The sequence below is a fragment of the Astatotilapia calliptera genome, chromosome 17 (genome assembly GCF_900246225.1).
Source record: "Astatotilapia calliptera chromosome 17, fAstCal1.2, whole genome shotgun sequence".
Classification (NCBI taxonomy): domain Eukaryota; kingdom Metazoa; phylum Chordata; class Actinopteri; order Cichliformes; family Cichlidae; genus Astatotilapia; species Astatotilapia calliptera.
The window spans coordinates 23,023,376-23,044,349 of NC_039318.1; the positions used below are offsets into that span (position 1 = coordinate 23,023,376).

General features: G+C 38.8%; 1 protein-coding gene across 5 annotated transcripts in view; it reads right to left on the reverse strand.

The window, feature by feature from the left end:
• syt1a (synaptotagmin Ia) overlaps positions 1–20,974 on the reverse strand; it is a 214,453-nt gene that overhangs the window by 51,231 nt on the left and 142,248 nt on the right. For 4 of the 5 annotated variants that reach the window (XM_026146694.1, XM_026146690.1, XM_026146691.1 and 1 more), the window contains one exon: positions 7,903–8,106. In XM_026146694.1, coding sequence (XP_026002479.1) covers positions 7,903–8,077 — 175 coding nt within the window. In that variant the 5' untranslated portion in view covers positions 8,078–8,106. Of the gene's footprint in view, positions 1–7,902; positions 8,107–13,124; positions 13,229–20,974 lie in introns of those variants that run through there. The other variant, XM_026146693.1, reaches the window with a different exon arrangement.

Sequence of the window (20,974 nt, forward strand, 5' to 3'; positions counted from 1 at the left end):
CCAATCAAGCATCTGTGGGATGAGCTGGACAAACACGTTTGGTCTATGGAGGCCTCACCTCACAACTTACAGGACTTAACGCATCTGTTGCTAACATCTTGATGCTAGGTACCACAGCACAACTTCAAATGTCTAGTGGAGCCTTTACGGGTCAGGACTGCTTTGGCAGCAAAAGAAAGACCAACACAATATTAGGCAGGTGGTCTTGATGTGACACCTGATCAGTTCAGATTTTGTTAGGATTCAGTAACTTTGAGAACATGTCCAATGCTATTAATTCAGCATTATATTCTCATCAAAATGGCATTGGAGCTGTGGTTACTGAATGCTACTAAAATAAAAAAAATCACCATTTGAGTGAGGGTTTGTGAATGTTTAATTGCCTTTCATAGCAACAAAGCTTCAGCACAGAGACTCATAAAATACATTTGAGCTCTAAATGTCGCCCTCATCACTACCTTGATCTCTCGGGGTAATGATCCAGAAACTTTCTCAGATATGTGCATATGTGAGAATACAGAGGATCTGTTTCCCAGAGAGCTGATGTTCTCAGAGAAAGAGGCTGCTGGTGGTTGAGCACTGATCAGGCTGTGGTTGGACCAGCCCTGATGGGCAAACTTTTGTAAAGCGAGGGCAGAGAGTAGGCAGCGAGGATTGTTGCCAGAGCAGTAGGGAGGCAGAGATGAATAGCTCCGCTGATCCTCCACCGTAATCCCCTTTAATAAACTCTGCTGTCTGTTGAATGTGAGCTGCCACGGAGTCAAAGAAGTTGAGACAGTTTAAAACATTTTCTTTAGCCTCCTATCAGATTACAGCATGATGTATTTCAGTCTTGTAGTCTTTTAGCTGCAGCCATGAGCTTTATGACACTTTTCTCTATTAGGCTCAAACATAGAGACAAAGTTGTGCTATCACAGAAGGCTTTTAGTCAAAGAGTCAGCTCAAGAGAGTGCACAAGCTCTTCAGTTCAACACAGTTGTATTTACAGAGCGCCTATTTACAGCATCAGTCACCTTAAGTTACTTTTTACTGAAAAATAAAGACACTAAAATATTATATTATTCTTATGGTAACCAGGGAAATATTAAATAAGACATCTTGATTTTTTGTACCTGCTAACAATGTAAGTGTTTTTTAGATGAAATTAAGACTGTCTAAAAGGAGAATAAAAGAAAAGAAAAAATATGATCTTTATTATTAATTTTCCTGAAATGTCAGTCGCTTGTCTGTGTTATTTGGACTAATAGCTTGGTGGAGCCAGCAGCCATGGATCAAACAGCCTCTGTGTTCAGAGGTTAATTGTTATCAGGAAGTAGAGGCTTGGGTGTTTAGAAAACCTACAAAGAAATTCAATGCACTGGGTTCCTTGGAGGCAGCTGCTGTGTTCAATCAGAAGTCGGAGTGTGGTTTAATGTGTGTTTGGACGTGTGTGCTCATATTTATGAGGATGTGAAGGCTTGATCATTTGGAAAAACTGTAGCTCAGATGGGTATTTTTGCAAAAGGACTGGGGAAAGAAAGGAAAGCTTTGCAATCTATGAGTTATTTGCACTGGAGGAAGTTAAACTACAGCAAAGCTACTCAACGGATTCTAGTTTTCTTAAAGCTACTCAAAGTACCTTCAATTGGCAATACACGTGTTCTGGTTAATACTGCTGCACTGCACCTAGACATATAAGATTTAAACTGAGGAGGTTAGTAAAATTAAATTACTGTGTGGTAGCTTTGACTCATTGGTCTGACCATGCTGATTACATGCCTCCAAAATGGCTAAAACAATTTTCTCTTTCCAGAAAATGCCCTGCATGTTCCCATTTTGTCCTGATTGATGTTGTGAGCTGATTGCTCTGTCACATCTGGAGTACTGCCCAATTATTTGATCATGTGCTGCTGAAAACATCTACAAAAAACATCATCTTGTGTAGCACAAGCAGCCAGGGTAGTTCTAATGGATGCTAGTGTTTTGAATATGCATAAACAGCAATTCTGGGTTACTGCGAATGATAAGTAATGGGAAGTCCTCTGCTGTTCATGAGCACTGTTTAGGTGAAAGTTACACTTGGCCTTTGGAAACAGTTCAGCCATGAACAATAATAATAATATCAAAATCTAATAATAGAATCCTAATAACTAAACATGTAAATCCCTTCTTAAGTTGGCAGTCCATTTAACCCTGTAATACCAAGTGTATCATATTTAAAACGCGAGTTTTTTCCCCCCAGATTTCTACATCATCACTGTGATTTTTTAAAATCGTTAACGTCTCATACGACATGTCAGTGCTGCTTCTGTCCAGCATTGCTGTGTGTGTTTCAATGCCCCCACCATCCACCGGTAAGCTCCAGGGAAATACTTAGTTACCACCAGTGTTGGTCAAGTTACTTGAAAAAAGTAATCAGTATTTAATTACTGATTACTTCCACCAAAAAGTAATCCTGTTACTTTACGGATTACTTAATTTCAAAAGTAATTAATTACTTAGTTACTTAGTTACTTTTTAAAAACACGATTTACAACCTGAATAGGTGATAAAGCGATAGATCTTTCAGCCCAATTCTACTTTTTCTGCATAATCCGTCATACAAAATATAATCAAATGAAAAAGTCTCTTTTTTTAAACTTGTTTTATTAGTTTTAATCTTTTAACTTTATGTATCAAGCAAAAATTTAATTATATGCAACATTCTCTGACTTGAATAAATTAGTTTAACATTTAAACCTTTTTTCTGCACATTCCAGCACATAAAATAATTTTTTGTGTGTGTTTACACTCACTCTTTCAAATAGATGCAAGTGAAACACAGCAGAAAATAAATAAAGTCAAAGACTCAGTGGTCCTGTTGCTCTATTTTCACCTGTAAAGCAGGAGTAGGGTAGGTGGAGGTTTACCCTGGTGCAGGTGTGCCGCAGCGGTCAGTTGAAGAATCCACGAGTTTCTCTGTGAATTTCCCATTACGTCGTAGCGCACTCTGTGCTTGCTTAGAAGTTAAGGGGTTTTTTTCGCTGTAAAAAGACGTTTTCTTCCTACGCACAACGGACACCTATGTTTTTGTCAAGTAAGGTCAGTACTTCCACGCTTCCACGCACTCGATATATTATCCATTGTTGATCTGCACACAGCTGTTGTCAGGAACATCACACTCGCTTACGTCATTGTCATGAGACATTCTCGCAAAAAGAAATCACGGTTTTAGTAACGCAGTAACGCAGCGTTCCTACGGGAAAGTAACGGTAATCTAATTACCGTTTTTGCAATAGTAATCCCTTACTTTACTCGTTACTTGAAAAAAGTAATCGGATTACAGTAACGCGTTACTGCCCATGTCTGGTTACCACTTCTCAATTTATATGTCAGATATTTGCAGGAATGATATGTTTAAAGCCCAGAGACACAACTCTGTATTCTGCTGCTATAATAAATCAACATCTGTCTGAACTGTGCAACTCTGCAAAAACCAGCAATTTGTTAACAAATGGTAGAATTTAATGTACAAATACATTAAATTCTACCATTATTAAGAAAAAGCACATACCAACTTTTTCAAATGTTTGTTAAAAAAGAGCAATAATCAATATTTAAAACTAATTGACATTTTAAACATTCAGTTTACCTCCACTAGTTCCAATTTTCTGATGCATTAATATACCAAAATATGTTTCACAAGTGTATTTCCAAGATTTTTAAGCCTGTCCTCAACATAAGAATCTCCCTCTGGGCTATCACGGTCAGTTTTAACACCCTCACATTCATGTGTGTTCTTAGATTTGTGTCTGACGTCTTTAGAACAGAGAGTGTATTTACCCTAGGCCTGGATTGCTCACGAGTAACAACATTATTTTTGAACGACTCAGCGTCATGTATTTACTCAAGTAATGCCATGGCGGAGGTTTATCCAGGATAACGCTGTCACTGTGTGAGCACTAAGCAACACCCAACTTTTGGGCCTTAACACAAAGGCCAATTGTGTGGTGGTGGCGGCCTGACGAATGGGTACACTTGCACATCAGTCTGGATGAAAGGGAAAGGGAGCGGGCTTGTCAATAGGGGTTGAAAAAGGCATTGATAAACAATACATATGTCTTCTTCATTTATTGAATTTAAGTGTAAAATGAACAGCTAATAATAAAAAAAGATGAAAAAGTGTTTAAGCTACTTGATTCTAAAAAATATACCAGCAGCAGGTAAAGTTTAATCAGATGTTTGCCACTCTACTTTATTATTCATTTGTCATGGTATTTAGTATGTTTATCCAGGAAAAATAAAGGTTGTGGCAGGATTTGAATCTTTTCTTGGTTTTACATTTTATTTTATTGCTTCTTCTTCTTCTGATCAAACAAAACAACCAATCTGAAGACAGACTACTGAGTTAGCAGATTAATTGAGTAATAATAAATACACTGAAACAATATTATCTTAAAACATGCTGTAAATATCTTAAATTGCTTAAATTCACAAACATTTACAAAGATTTTGCTTAAAGAGATGGGCCAAGACAATATTGTTTCCACAGAGAATTCAACATGTTCGGCCAGTGAGACCATTATTACCACGTGACCACCTTTATTAAAAGCATGCAGGTCTTACACTGGGCTATAATCCCCAAAGAAGATCTTCTGAAGCCACAGCACTGAGGCTGTGCTGAGCACGCAGCAAGCTGGCTTTCTCCAGACAGTATCGATATTCCACAGAGAGAGAAAAATACCCTCACTGCTTTTGACTGGAGGTGAGAAAAAACAGCAGTAAGACCCTGGTCTGATTTTGGTGAACTTTTCATTTTGCCTGAGGTAAACCAAAGTTGGTATAATTTACTTCTTCAAAGTACAAAATTTAAAAATGATATGAATACGAGTTATCTGCTCCACAACCTAATGAGACATGAGGAAGCTGTCAGGCTTCAGTTGTGTTGGAACTGCAGTGGGTTTCGGTGACAGACGTTTAAAGCCGAGCCAGGGGAGATATAAACCTCAGCCAATCGCAACACTGAATAGCGTTGATCCCAATCATTCACCCACCGCACCACAAATGTGTTTTCATTTTGCATCAGCGTCTCATTTAAGCCCACATGGAGCTAAATCCTCTGTAGTTTTAGCCATGAGAAATATTTGAATATAAATTATAGCTTTTATTATTTTTTCACACAAATATGCTGCCTTTAACAAATAAATGTTCCTCCGTAGAAGGTGACATTTTTCATGCACTATTAAATCTCTGCAATGTGGGAATATGACTACTCCCGTTTGTGTCGGTGGTGATGAAGCAGGGCTTCTCTTCCAAAGAAGAGGATATTACTTCCACGTGAGCCCGTGGATATGTCTATATATAGATTTCTTCTGAATGCAAACACGATCAGAAAATGAAACACAATGATAACTGTTTCCCTAAAACTTTATGCTCCAAAATTTTCCAGGAAAAAAAGAAAAAGAAAACACATTTAAATGTGAAAGAAGAGGTTTGGTGATAAAAGAAGAAGAGAAGGAGGTATTACGTAGAAAGAAATAGAGTTCTGAATGAATTTTCTACTGAGGCAGAAAAGCAGAAACTCTAACCGCAAATAATAAAGGCTGCTACGCATAATTTGGTGATGCATCGTGTCAAACGCTTGAATTATTGTTGCCAGATGTTTATTCCACTCTTCAAATTTGATTATGCCTTTCTCCTTTTTGGGCAATTCAGTGTTAAATGTTAAATGCTGTTGTTAGTACTTTGACTCAGAAGCGCCACAAAAACAAATGAATAAGTAAACAATCAGGCCGCCTGGTTCACTTGAAGTTGTCGTCAAGGTCATCGGTGACACTGGCTGCTTTTTGTGCGTCACCAGCAAATGCTCACTCACAACCACTGCTGAATCATTTTTTAGTCATGCTTACAGCACAGTCTTACTGAATGCACTCAGATGTTTGTATTTTAAACAATAAAAGTCATTATAGGTACTAACTGCGAAAACAGAATTTTACTTATTGTGTTTTTTACAAAAAACGTTTTATACTATTTTATCGATACAGATTGCCGTTAGGACAATTTGTTACTTCTTATGGCATCTGTCATTTCTGACAGAAATTGCGCATCGCATGTAGGAGTCAGTAATTCTAACAGTAGGAGTATTTGAGTAATCTATCCATTAAACCCAGTGCTTTAAGAAGATACATTTAGTGTCACAACACAGAACTTCGTTTTTCACTGATTGACGGTTGTTTAATTGCCCATTTAAAATCTTGTGTTATGGTTGAAAAATATTTCCAAAAAGAAAACTTTCACTGACGTTTGCAACGTCATGAGGTGCGACCATCTGCTTGATGTCCTTAATGAACATCTGCTGGAATTTCCAACAGGTGGAAGCCTGTTTACAACATTTCTTTTTTTTGTTTTGTTTTTGGACATCCTTTTATTAGTTACAACAGAACTGCTGAAATGATCTACCATGCTGTACAAAATGCAAACTAAGGTAAGGTTGTACTTGCAACCTTACACTTGTTTTAGTGGTGGGCTTTCAGGCTTTTCTAGTTAAGGTTTATTCTTACTTACAGGTAGGTGTTTTAGTGATGTCACTGGCACGTAATAGTAATCTATGAGGATGACCTCTGGAGTACCTCAGGGGTCTGTCCTTAGACCTCTTCTGTTCTGTTTGTACCTGTTAGCCCTGAAGCATGACATCCACAGTCATACTGTGAGTTTTCACTTGTATGTGGACGACAGAAAGTATCTCTTTGACAGTCCTGAACTTAATGCACTGAACGACTGAATCCAAGATTTTAAATGGTTGGTGCCACAGAATTTCCTGCAGATAAATGTGGATAAGATGACCATAATCATTATGTGGCTTGATGCATTTATCAGACTCACTACAACAGACCCGAGGTCCTCATCTTTAATGTTGGGTCAATATTTAAAAAAAACAAAAGAAAACTCAGCATCATTTGTGATAACGACTTCAGCCTGAATAAGCAGGTCAATTCAGTTGCTCAATCTTGGAGACTTTGATTCATAATTTTATACGAAAGAACGTTTACCTCTTTTAAAGATATATGCATGTATATTTTGGTGAGCTTGCTGTCATCTTTCAAGTCCATCTTAAAGACATGGGGGCGGTTGTGGCTCAAGAGGGTAGAGTGGGCTGTTTATCAACTGAAAGGTTGCGAGTTCGACGACTGGCTCCTCCATACTACATGTTGAAGTGTCCTTGAGGAAGATGCTTAACCCTGAGATGCCTCTGATGCGTCCATCACAGTGTGAGTCAATGAATATTAGGTTGAAAAGGGGAAAAAACACTTATATGAATATGTGTAAATTAGTGAATGAGGCTTTGAGTGTTTAACTTGAGTAAAAAAATTGCTATGCAAATACTATTTACATATTTTTACAATTAGTCCTTTTCTGTCCCCTACTTTGAGTTATTTCTATGTTATCATTTTTTTCGTGATCATTTTTATTTAAGTTAAATATATATTTGCTTTTAATAAAGTTGTTTTCCATTTTAAATTTCAAACATTCCTCACTTTAATCTCCGGTGTTCCTATAGCTCATTTTATTTAATTTTAATCTCTTTTTAATGTTGAGAAACACTGTAACTCTGATTTTGAAAGTTGCTATATAAATAAAGTTTATATTTATTATTATATGACACAAATGGCGCCTTTGCATGTCTGCAAACCCCTCATACATAATCAGAAGTTTGAGGTTTGTATTAAAATGACATCAGAAAGGTTCCAAGAAACCCCAAGAAATTTAGCAGTTATCAACAATAACACCTTATAAAAGCATCTTATAAGGGCTGAGACTGTTTTAAAATGGGTAATTCTGTATAATTAACACCAGAAACCAGAGATATATTAAATAAAATACACTTGATGCTTTAGCTCTCAAGTTGTCCCACTGCCAGATTGGAGAAAAGAAAGACACACTCACATGGAATTTTGTTCAGCTCATTCATGAACTTGTCCTTCAGCTTGGAGAAGGCTTCATCCTTCTCGCCTGTGCCCGGGCCGGCCATGTTGGTGGTGTTGGAGCCAGCCGTGGAGGAGGAGGCGGTGGTGGGCGCGGGGGCGGCCGCCGCCAGTGCTTCCCTTCGACTTTCATTCATTGTGGCGATGCTGGGCAGCCAGGCAGATGCTGGAAACGAGGAGAAAAGGAAAGAGGAAGCAGAATCAGTTAGATTTTTTTTTCTTTTGCTGCTGTGACAGATGCATGTCAGAGGCAGCGTGCACGCCTTGTCAGATGACTGAGTTGACGCAGATCGTGTGAGCAGCTGCTGGCTCAGCCTGAGTAAACATCAGCTGGGGTCCAGGATGAATTGGCCAGCAGTCTGAATTCAGAACAAAGCCACTCAGTCACTGCTTAAACCCCAGATTAACATCTCAGAGCGAAGATAAAATTATTATTTATTACTCTCACGCGGTAAAGACTGTGAATCTCAGCTCTGCTGGCTCCATCAGAAACTGTGCTTTCACAGGAAAACTGAAAATGTGCTACGACTTCAATCTTACACCAAGCTCTTTGTACACAACAGGTGTATTTACTTTACACACAGGTGTTTTGTGAACGGACAGAAGGCAGCGCTGTGTCTCTAAGGTTAACTGCAGCTTTGTGTGTGTGTGCAAATCCATGTACTTGCACATGTACTGTGTAACTTCTGAACATGTTAATCATCACCTCACTCACCGCCGAAGAACAACAGCTGGCACATGTATTAATAAGACACTAAAAACTCTACGATATTATAAATACCACAATTATAACATCGAAGTGCTGAGCCTGCCACTCTTTTTGCTCGTCTAAATAACATTTAAAATGGGAGTTGTAAAAATTCAACTGCACATAATTTACAAAGACACACAACAACAATAAAACAAACATGCCTTCTATTAGAGTGAATTGTTAAATGTTGTCATTTCTATGCTTGCCAACTCTGATGAAAAAAATTCCACTGTCCTTCCCCCCAGATCCTCGAGGTTCTGGTGGGGGGCTGTAATGTTTTATTGCAGATACATCCTATCTGGAAGATCTGCTTCTTTTGATGTAAGCTTCCTGCGTTTACGACCCTTTGGTCAGCAAGAGGTCTGAGTCAGACACACACACACACACACACACACACACACACACACACACACACACACACACACACACACACACATTCTTACAGAAGTTCACACATATACATACAATGCTTTGTCTTAGAACCGAGGGGGCGTGGCTTTGTTCTGACGTGTTTTGTGTGAACTGTCTCTCAATAAAAGGTAGCAGGAGGAGGTCAGATCTGGGGGTCATTTCCGTGGTGGACACAGACGAGGCCTCCCTTGTGCAAATAATCGATTGATCGACTGTCTTGTTTTCTTCGTGACGAATAAGTTAAATTAGCGGGGCTTGTGGAAACACAGACCCAACACCTTCCTCATCATATTCTTTATGATGGTTTAGGTTTCAATCTTACTGCAAAGGATTTCACGTTCATGTTCATTACCAGTGCTGTCAAAAGCCGGGACACTGTAACCACCAAGCACTAAAGCAGAGACTTGAATTCTAGATTTCTTTTTTCTAGCCTTAATAAAAATGTTTTAACTAAGCATGCACTGATGTATCAGCTTGAATGGGAACAGCTCAGTTTTATCTATATAGCCCCAAATCAAAGCAATAGTTACCTCAAAGTACTTTATGTTGTAAGGTAAAAACCCCAACAATCAGACAACTCCCATTGATCAAGCACTTGGCGACAGTGGGAAGACAAAACTCCCTTTTAATAGAAAGAAACTTCCCGCCAAACTTCATCTTGGGGGTGAGGGGATGGGGGCAGAACAACGGACTGAGCGAGTGCAGTAGAAACATTCATTATGGGAAGTCAAGGCTGACTGCAGCACAACTAAGGGATGGCTCATGGCCACCTGATCCAAAGTCAGCTGTATGCTTTGTCAAACTTTGTTTTACTTAGGAATAATGGCTCTTCACCATACTGGTGTCATTTAGGATGAATAATAAAATGTGTAAGAAAAGTAATGAAATGTGTCTTGTTTGTTTAACATGGCTTTTTTGTCCACTTTATTTGAGTTGTACCACTAATCTGCTGAACATCTTTCTCAGACAACATCAGACTTATATATTGGTATATTTGACAAAACTGAATGGGCAGAGTTTGTGCAAAGCTGATTTAACACTACAAAAAGTAATGTTCAAAGTTGCTGTGATAAACAAATGAAATATTTCAAAAGTGTTCCTTTTGATAATCAGGATTACTGAATTTTCTGAAACAAAGGGAAAAGAAACCCGAATAAAGCAAAATAGATAAACAGAAAAAAGTGGTATCTGCCAATTAACAACCAAGAATTTCACAATTACTGGATCCCTGAATAAAAAACTGGTTTGATAGGCATAATCTCAAACAGGAAGGTTCGTTTTACTACATAAGTGATTGTTAGTATGTGTGCACATCTTTGTTTTTCTGGTGATGTGTTGTATCCTGATGGGAACTATTTATTGTCTGCTCCCACAGTGCAGGTTGTAATTTGGCACTGTCGCCAAAGCACTCCATGAGGATAATGGCATACTAAAGAAAACCACTCCACAGAAAAGACTGATGGCCGTATTTTCGTTCTTTGCCACAGTCACTGCTTATTATGCTCACATTTTCCATTTACAGTGCTGTTTCATATGAGGGCACTGCACTGGTTCTGACAGACAGGCTGTTAAAGGTTTCGATGTAACTGAAAAAATTTCAGTGTAAGCATTCAGTATTGCCTTTAATGATATTCATCTCTTAAACTGAAAGAGCTGAAAACAGAACTTGGTGCCAATTCACCCTAATGCAATATTTACAACCACGACAGAAAGAAAGCTTTAGCAAAGTGATTTCCAAGTTATTATTTTTACAAATGTATAAAATTTGGTTTATAAAGGCAGGTAGGACGTTTGCACTTCAATTAAATTACGGATGCAAAGTGTCTTCTAAGTATTTGTCATTTTCTGAGGGAGTAACTAAATGTTGCCACTTCAAGCTTCATTTGGGTGTGAGTAAGAAGAAAGGAACCTGTTTCATCACTTTGGGATTATTTAAGCAGTTGATCTGCTTCGCTATCACATCCTGATAAGAGAAACCTATTATCTACTGATTCTCTTCTTTTTCTTAACTCTGAGTGTAGTTGGAAGGGCAGGATTGATTATTTCCAACTCTGTGTTTTTGGAGTTTTCACAAGTCTGGCTTCACTGTTTTAAAATCTACTTTCCTACTGCTACTATTGAGACTGACAGTAGTGACAACCACCTTTTTTTTTGGTAATAAAGTACAGTCATCTAAACAAAATCATCCAGCCATCAAATACACCAAGTATCATTCTTGTGGAATAAATAACTTGCAGTTAAGATGCAATCTGTTGCCTGACAACTGGAACCAAGAGGCAATGAGGCTTTAAATGTGGGTGAATATTTTATCTCAGTTTGCAAACAGTGGAGCTCTCATTTCTGTCCAAAAGCTATCAAATGTACTTTTCTTTTCTTTTCTTTTAATAAAATTCTCAGTGCCGTTAGACAAGTTTTTTAACTGAAGCTGAGTCTTCATTTTGAGTGTCTCACTCTGTTAAACTGCAAGTTGAATCAAATATCTTATCGGTCAATTGTGTGGGAGAAACCCAAAGCATTTAACTTTGGGGTCCTGCAGACATCCAAACCAAGCAAGACAGGCTTTTCACACACACAATCATCCCAGGGGGTTGCAGAGAATGGCCCTAAAGAAAAAAGGGAAAAAAGAAAACATCTAGTGGGTGGCAGAAACACCATGTTCGTGGCAGAGGTCAGTAAAGAACGACCAGGCTAGTTTGAGCTGATTGAAAGGAAACGGTAGCTCACATAACCACTTGCTACAAGCATGGACCACAGGAAAAGCAACTCTGAACACACAACACAGATGAAACAGATGGCCTACCGCAGTAAGACGACACTGGGTGTCTGTCCAGTCACCTAAAAATAGGAAACTGGGGCTACAGTATGCACAGGCTCACCAAAATTAGATGTCAGGAGACGTGAAATATCCAAGCTGTTGTCTTAAATCTTGCTTTCTGCCAGAACAGGGTAAAAGGAAAGCGCAGGTTCTGATTAACATCAAAAAATTCACAAATTGATCGAGCCAGCAATCAAAGCTGCTTTAAATCCATTTGTACCAGCTGCCACAGCCCAACACTATGTCTTTCTCCTTTTGATCGTTGTGCACCATTGTCTAGCAATGACAACTCATGTCAGAAAGCTCAGATTAGTTTCTTAAACATAACATAGTTATTAGTTCATAATGCTCAAGTTGCCTCCGCAGTCACTTGATCACAATCCTTTGGGATGTTGTAGAAAAGGTTTGCAACAGGAAGACGTTTCCCACAAATCCACAGCAACCGTCAAATGCTATCATCAAATACAGAAGCAAAAGCTTGCTGAACCTAAGCCGCAAAGAAGCAAGGCAGTTCGGCGTGAGGTGTAACTAATAAAGTGAGTGTTGACTCGAAATACATTTAACCTGTCTGATGTTTCAAGAGGATAAAGACTATGTTTAAGCACTTCTATGATACATTCACATTAAACCGAATACGAAATGGCACAGACTGCGTGAAGGAGTGAACTGGAAACTGCTATTTACAGGCAGAGACAGAAGTGGTATATATATGCATGTGTATATATATATATATATATATATATATATATATATATATATATATATATATATATATGCATGTGTATATATATATATATATATATATATATATATATGGCCGGTATAAAGTAAACAAAGATTATCCTGAACTGAGATGCAAAGTGATGTTAGTCCAAGAATAAAACCGTAGAACTGGAAATGAGCACAAAAAGTCGCTCTGGATTTTATGAGAGTGGAATGCAATTTGTTTTTCTTTATTAGAAGATGTATATATCTAATACAAACCAGTCAGTTGGCAGAAATCTGACTGAAAGCAGCCAACAAGTCAACAATGACACGAACAATGACCTCTCATTAAACCAGCATACTGCTTTCAAACGGGGTTACACAGTAGGTGTGAGAGAATAAAAAATCAGAAGGCTACGCTCCTATTTCTGACAAGAACAAAAACACATCATCAAAAATAAGAAACTGTATAAGGAATTAGTCAGAGTAAATGACTACTCACTAGCAGCTAACACACACTGCCAGACGGTCCAAATAGCACTGTTCCCCAGCTTCTGAACTCCAGTGCTGATGAGTGATTGGAGTTGGCTCCTAAGGAGAAAAGGAGGGTAGCACCTGAGTCAGGGAGAGAGAGCAGTAAGGCAGAGCCTTACACAGTATGCCTGCAAGGGCCCTAAGACTAAAATCTACTTTTATTTTAAAACCACTAAATCTGCCACTAAGGAAATGAAGCAGAGAACAATGAAAGCTCAGGCAGCGGCAAGCCCCATGGTGGCCAGCTAGTTTGGCCAGTAGCTCCGCAACCAGCTGGGACAATTAACATCAGAGCAACCGTCACTCAGCAGGCTGAGCTGATTGGTAGTAAGAACCCAATACGCCGCTGGTTCGGCACAGAGGTAGAGTCTGTGAGTGAGACGACGGGGTGTTTTAAACATTCTTGGAAAAATAAACTAGGGGAAAAAATACCTGCTGACTACTACAGTGCTTTGGGCTCACCCAGGATTACAACTGGTGGTGTTCACCAAAAGTAGCCAATGAGGGATCTTATTATGAGGCTAGCTTGCCAGAAGCATTGGGATGGGTTGCTGTTCAAAGTAAGGAGAGATATGAGGGAAAAGCAAAGAAGGTCTGCCTTTTGGGGGATAAAACAGGGCAAGTGTCACTGATTACAGGGCTCTGTCCTGAAATACAACTGTTATATAGTGAAATAACAGGGCATCTGATTGCATAAAGTATCTCTGACCAATTATATAATAGATTTTTTTTGTTTTGTTTATAATGGGGTGAGTGCTGCTGATAACAGTGGTTAGGTAGATACGCTAACAGGAGTGAGTGGCTGATAACAGAAAGGTTTTTGGCTGCTAACTGAACATCGATAATAAATGTTCTGTTGTTTATTTTAAAAAATAAACTTATATTGAGCTTGTAAGCTAACAGCCACTGTTTGTCACATCCCATCTGCAGTGATTGTTTGTCAGGGGTTTTAAATTGATAGCCTGCATGTTTGTATTGGATTTTTATACTTTAAAGTCTTCAAAATAGCTGTGGCTAGAAGTCCTGCGTACATTGCATGGGTTATTTGAAGGTTTAAACATGTAGATGTGCTTGTAAAGGAATTAACACCAAGTTAATTCCTTTACAATTCCTTCACTGAACTGTTCTTTTCATCAGTCCCTGAAGTTTGAATTGTGTGGCCTTTTCCACCAGCAGGGTCCACATCCTCAATTAAATTAAACAACCTTTATTGAAGGATAAGGGTGGATGGAGTAAGTAAAGAGGAAAGTGGGGATCAACAAACAGCGTCCAGGCTAGAAAGAACCCCAAAGAAGGCATCGGCAAGAAGCCGTGATTAGTAAGTGTTACCTTTACTTTGTTTGAGAGAGAGCGGGGCAATCTTAGGAACTGAAGTGAAGGTCACCGACGCACTGGAGGAGATCTGGGTTGGTGAGATTGTTAAAGTACTCTGAATAGTGTAAGAATCTGAAGAAGGCCAATGGGAACATGGATTTTAGTGTGTGTGTAACGATATTTGAAACGGAGAGTGAGGTAAAAAATCTCAGGCTGATCATCTTTTGTTTTCTGAGTAGATGGTTCATTAAAAAGGAAGAAATTCAGATCAAATTATTCATATTCTCGTCTGGCCCACTTGAGATCAAATTAGGTATGTGCCCATGAACTAAAATGAGTTCAACACCTCTGCTCTACATTTAAGTAATAGCTAGAGATGGTTGCTATTTATCTTCACCTCGTCTTCTTTGATAAAACAGCAGGTACTTGAATTTGCTTCAGTTGTATTTCAGAGTCATCAAGTGGATCTTTTAGGGTTTAATCTTCAAACGCGATGCTGACAACTCTGTCAACAGGTGGCATAAGAGCAATGGCTGCAAGGCTAACACACCTTTAATGGGGTCTGGTTGGTTTAATTAAGCTCAAACCCCCTTTGTTCTCAATAAATATGAATAAAAAGCACCTGTACTTTGTTAGCGCGGTGTTGCGTTCACAATCACTACATGTTTGCCAGCTGCTGGTTCCCAACATACTGCAAAAAGCATGATATCGCTGCACTCTCCAGCTCTGTTTTTAACACTTGACTAACACGTCTTTAACAGCATCTTTCTCTATCATCAGATATTTTTGAGAGGTGTCATGAGGCCAGCTGCTGCAGAAAAAAACAAAAAATAGAGTGACTAGTAAAAGATAATCTGCAATCAAAGCAAGAACAAGATTCATATCAGATCTTTTAATTTCAGTAAAATGCGACAATGAGCCTTAAAAAGACCCTCAAAACAAAACAAAAAAACAGCCATTGGTTACGTCCGCCCTCTCAACGTCCTCCTTGGTTACACGGCCGCCTACACATGTCCATGTTCGCTCAGCCTCCCTTTGGTCTCTCTTTGAAATGTTGCAAGGTGAATGTGGGGGCTGATCCGCTGAGATGCCTGCTTGGCAATGACACAGATACTTCAACGCAGGCGAGGACTTTTAGGGAGAACAATGACGAGTGCGTGTGGGAGGCATCTATCGAAAAAGACCTGACCATGGCCTGAGAAGAACATAGGCTTCCACTCAGTGTTTCTAAGTGAGCTCTATGGCTCATGTGTGAGACAGCAAAACATGCATGATGTATCACCATGATTGCACAGGGATGTGTAATTCAGGGAGATTTACTTTAGTCCTTGTCAGCGGTGGAATATATAATAACCATAAAAAGCTGTAAAAGTGCCACGTAGATCACTTTTACCGTAACCTTCAGAGATCCCCGCTACAGTGTCAGAGAGAGCCATTTCAGGCATCAGCCTTTGACATAACTCAAAATATATTTGTTGCACTGCAGCCAACAGGAATCGTTAGCACTGATTCTGGTAAAGAGTAACTACGCTACTGAAGTTTTTGTTTAGTTAGCCTCCGTCTACTGCAACTTCCAATGAAATCTCTGGATTTGAAAAAGTGAAAAGGCAACACAGTTTTGAAAAGAAAGATAATTAGGAAAAGGGGGATTCTAAACAATCCTGTTTCTCTGTGAACTACATGAGACATTCGTAATTTTGTTATCTGTAGATCGAATAAGCAGACGTCTTTCTGAGGGGTGTTTTTGACTTTTTATTTTGACAAATTTTATGGTGTTGCTAATTTATTGCAACAACAGGAGGAAATTAAGGGGAAGGCTTGGGTAGAGTGGAGGGAGTACCCTCCTCAGTGCATCATTGTCAATATAGATGAGTTAAATAATATAATATTCTTGATTTCTTTTACTTTGCAAAGGTGAACTTCAGTAAATCAATGGGTGAAATACTGTTGGCATGCAAAGTTGGCAGATCCTGAGTTAAATTTTTTCAACTCAAAGAAGATTGATTTAGACGACTACCAGTGATAAGTTTGGGGTATTGTTGATTGACATATGACTGGGTATTAAAGACATTAGCGGGATACCTAGCGACCAACTGTCAGCGACAAATCAATGCAAGATGAGCAAATCTCTTCTTGTGTGGACGAGGCTTTAAGCTTCTGAGTATAAAGGCAGGAGGTCTGCCATAATTAAAACCCTTTGAACTTGCCGAGTTTCCAAACTTTTTGGTCAAAGACAGTTTTGTTTGGTATTGATTTCTGATTTCTCACGTACCGCCCTCTGGGTCCCCCTTTTCCCCACTCCATTTTAAAAATTCTAGCCTAAGTAAGTATTCAACTCAATAAATAAATGACTTGTAAAACATAATTGCCCAGTAGCTCCACAAAGTGGTGTTTTCCCCCCTTTTTGTTGTGTTGAGCTAGATTTAAGAGCTGCACACAGAAACCCAAGAGACCCATTGCTTGTGAGTGGTAGTTCCTCAGAGACCTGACATTGTATCTCAGCGCTGAGTACACCGGAGGAAATCTCCATTTCGGTGTCAAATCTCTTGCTAGCTCTTCTTCAACACCACCACAGTCCTACATCATTTATTTTGAAATATTATTCCCACCTGAGGATTAAAAAAACCCCTTCATAATCTGATCTTTTTGTCTAGATTCTTCAGCATTTATAACAAAAATCATTCTAAATAGATGATATTTGGCACATCTAGTAAGTAATTCCTGTGAAGTCCAACCTAGCAGGAGCACTGCTGCAAATTTTAGGGAGAAGTAGCAAGAGTGCTCATTCAGACATGAAGCTGAACGTTCAAATGTCATCAGATTAATGAAAAGAGGTGCACGCCTGACAGGGTCTTTTTCTTAGGTAATAATAATTACCCTGAGGTATTTGGCAGACAGTAGGTGCAGATTTTTATGTAAATGACACCATTATAATTAATTAGAAACCTTTCAAATATCCAGAAAGAGACACGCATCCGAATGAAATAACGCTCCGAGCTTTGATTTTACACAATTTTCTGTCGGCTCTTGTGAGAGCGATGCTTCTCAGTCCAAAATGTCACATGAAAAGTTGACCAAATACGAGCAGTGCGTGTGGAGGACCACCCATGGCGTCTGTTATGCCTCTCACATCAGCCATCACATCGCGAGCAAAAGTGAAACATTAATTCAGCTCATATTAGTGTCTTAATGACTTCCTGCCCATTCAAGCATAAGATGACAACTTCCGTACTATCTTCACAGCAGGAGGTCCCAGCGAAACCCAGTCTCATTTAGAGTGGAAACGAGCTTATTTATCTTTACAGAGAACCAGAGAGTGTTGACCTTTTTCCTTCTCAGAGGGCTGTCATCGCGATGTAATCAAACTGTAGCTCCATTTCAACGCAAAGTTGATGTCCGTCCCGTCGCTATTACATCTCGCTCGGTAAACAGCATTAAATAATGTTCTTGTTTTTGAACAAAATAGCTGTACTTTCCTTTTACAGTCACACTGCAGCTTGTCCTTTCCAACCCAGTGATGACGTGTAAATCTTTCCATCTTGTAAGCTGTGGTGAAAGCAAGCCGAAAGAGCTAATTCAAATTCAAGGAGAGAAAAAAGAAACACTTAGAAGATACTACTGTAGCAATTGCTCTAACCTTTTCTCAACTTTATCTGTCACTCCCACCAGGACACAATATGCTGCTTGTTTTTTTTTTTCTTCTTCTTTTTTGACTCAGCCATCTCTTTAGAGGTGTACCGCTCAGGTGTAAAACCCCAACCCAATTACAGGGCCGCCAGATGGCCCAGCAGGTCCCCAACCACAGTTGTGATGCTGGCACACTGCTCCCTCCTATCACCTCTCTCTCTCTCTCCTTTGCTAACTGGGTCAGCTCCCTTGCTCCCCAACTCCCTCTATCAGCCCTGCGAGCTTCTTCATCATGCTTTCACGTTCTCCTTCCTCTCTTAAAGCCTGCGCTAATGGATTCCTGCCTCCTTAAGATGGATTATAATAAGCATTTAACATAACATAACATAAAAAAAAGATCAAAGGCAAAATGAAGATGATGGAACGGATTACTACTAAACACAGTGACTACAGAGATGTTTGCGAGCCCTTCTTCAGAAGATTTGGACAGCATGTTGGTGTCATGTGGAATGGTCTGCTCCCCACTGGGTCTAGCTTTGGCAGGTTTCCTCACTGTGCTGGGTGTTACAGCTCATGCTGTTTAAGGGAAGTGAAAAACCAGCCAAACTCAGGTCTAATGGTGCCATCAGATTCGATATTATTCACAGTTCACACAGGAAAGTACAGAACAGTACGGAGAGCACGGCGCACAGTCTTTTTGTCGATATTATGATTCAGTCCTCAAAGTAAATTGTCTGAGAATTGGCAGATATTGATGTGCCTGTTGCTCTATGACAGCATAATTTATATAAATTTAATACATGAGTGCAGAAATGATTGCTGTTGTCTTGATAAATACAATATGTGCATTATGTACCTTATAATACAGAATTAACAAGCCTCACATCTCAATCTGAATGTTTTGTAAACTAAAGAATGGGTCACACAGGCCTTGAGGTTTGTGATCAACCCCCGCAAGCCAGGGAAAAATGTGTATTGTTGGTCGGCAAATGTTCTTTGTCGCTAGGTAATATCAGTTGCAAAGAGGCATGTGAGTGTCCTCCTTGCGATTGCTTTGATCAGTTAGTTAGAAGTGCTATGTTCTTTGTAAGCACTTGCTGAATCCTCACCAAGCAGAAAATGTGTAACCCAAACTGGAAATGGAGATCATTCGCCTTCAAAGTAAAAGCCCCACCTTTTGTCGTGTGTTGGTTGTAGCAATAAGACAGCCTTTACTTTGACTGCAGACACTTTCTCAAGTTTCACTTGTGTTGGTAAGTATTTGCACACAAGTTGGCATCTTCAGGCAAACTACAGGTGACCACAGCAATCTGCTAGCTACCAAAGGGTTCACAACACTACAGCAAGGCATTAACATTTTCTATTAGGAGAACATTTTTGTAGTTTGTAGCCAAAAATTTGCTCTTATTTAACATAAATTTTCCACCAGCTAAATACGTACTCGAAGCCTTTATGATGAAGATTTGAAAAGCTTTTTGAAAAATACCTTCCTTTTCATAATCATATATTATATTTCTTTAGTTTCTTGGTACAAATGGAGGTATAAATATAATAACAGAAAAACAACATAAACAAACTGTTTGCATAATCATTATTTTAAACACTGTAATCGGCTCTGAATCAAAGAAGACTGCACAACTTTTAATTTGGATTTATTTTATAACAATGTTAATGAAATCATATTATATGTCTTCACTAAGCGTGGCAGACTTAGTCATTTACCAGTGAACGGTTGCTTGGAGGTTTCAAACCAGTCACAGATTTGATTAAAGCATGGGAATTCCTGCTGTTCAAAGCAATCCTCAGGACGACACTCAGCGACTGCTTTACAGATCTGAATAAACTAATAATCATAGCAAGGACACTTGTTTTGATCCAAAGGGAGTGCTAACTGTGCAATTACAATAAATGACACAGGAAAAAAAATCTAATTAAAGCTTGTGTTTGCATGCATAATAAATTGCTGCATCAACCAATTAAGACCATTATTTTGAGCTGGGGAGATATTTAGCAAATTAAGTTTTTAAGCAATTCAAAGCTTTAAAGTAGGGATGCATGATTGTGAAATTGTAAGGTTGATAACAATGGTTAAATGAATTTTGCCAATGGCGATACTGATGGTTGTTTCACTTAGTTTTGTGGTTCATTTAGGCCTTCAACACATTTCAAATGGACACGGATTTAGTCATACAAGTTTGAATTGCAGATAGAAGGATGTAAAACTGATGGGAAAGGAAAGCCATTAGTGCCACTAGTGAAGGTCTTCTTGTGTCAATAGGACTGTAGCAACAAGAAGAACATGGAGAATGTCGGCAAACGGATCCGTACAGCCTTGCTTTAAAGATGAAATTTTATGATCCTGCTGTTATGACTCATTATTGAATGAATTAATTTTTTTCTCTTGACATCAGTATTATATAGCATTTAGCAATGCAAGGTCTCGAATTAGTCATCAATGCCATGTTGGTAAATGGCAGTAAGGCTTGAAAGTATTTTTAAAGAATAGCTAAAACTTTACCTTGGTTACTTAAGTAACCTTGCTCAGGGCGAAGACAAACTACTTTTCATAAAAATATATCAATAATTTCTTAAAAGCAAAAAGAAAGTGCTACACTTTACTTTTAAAGTTTCTTCAGTCATATAAGAGATATTTTGTTTATTAAAGTCTGAAACTTTGTTTCTAAAATCGATATATCGATGATGTCCAACACGTGGCAAAATGAAATCTTGATTTTTATTTGTTTTTATTTAACAGGCATAATGACTAAAATGAGACTCGGTGCAATTCAGAAATGCGTCACTACATTTTCTTCAGTTCAGCACAATTAACAAGTTGTTTATCATCAAATTGGTCAAAATTATAAATAAGTTGCTGTA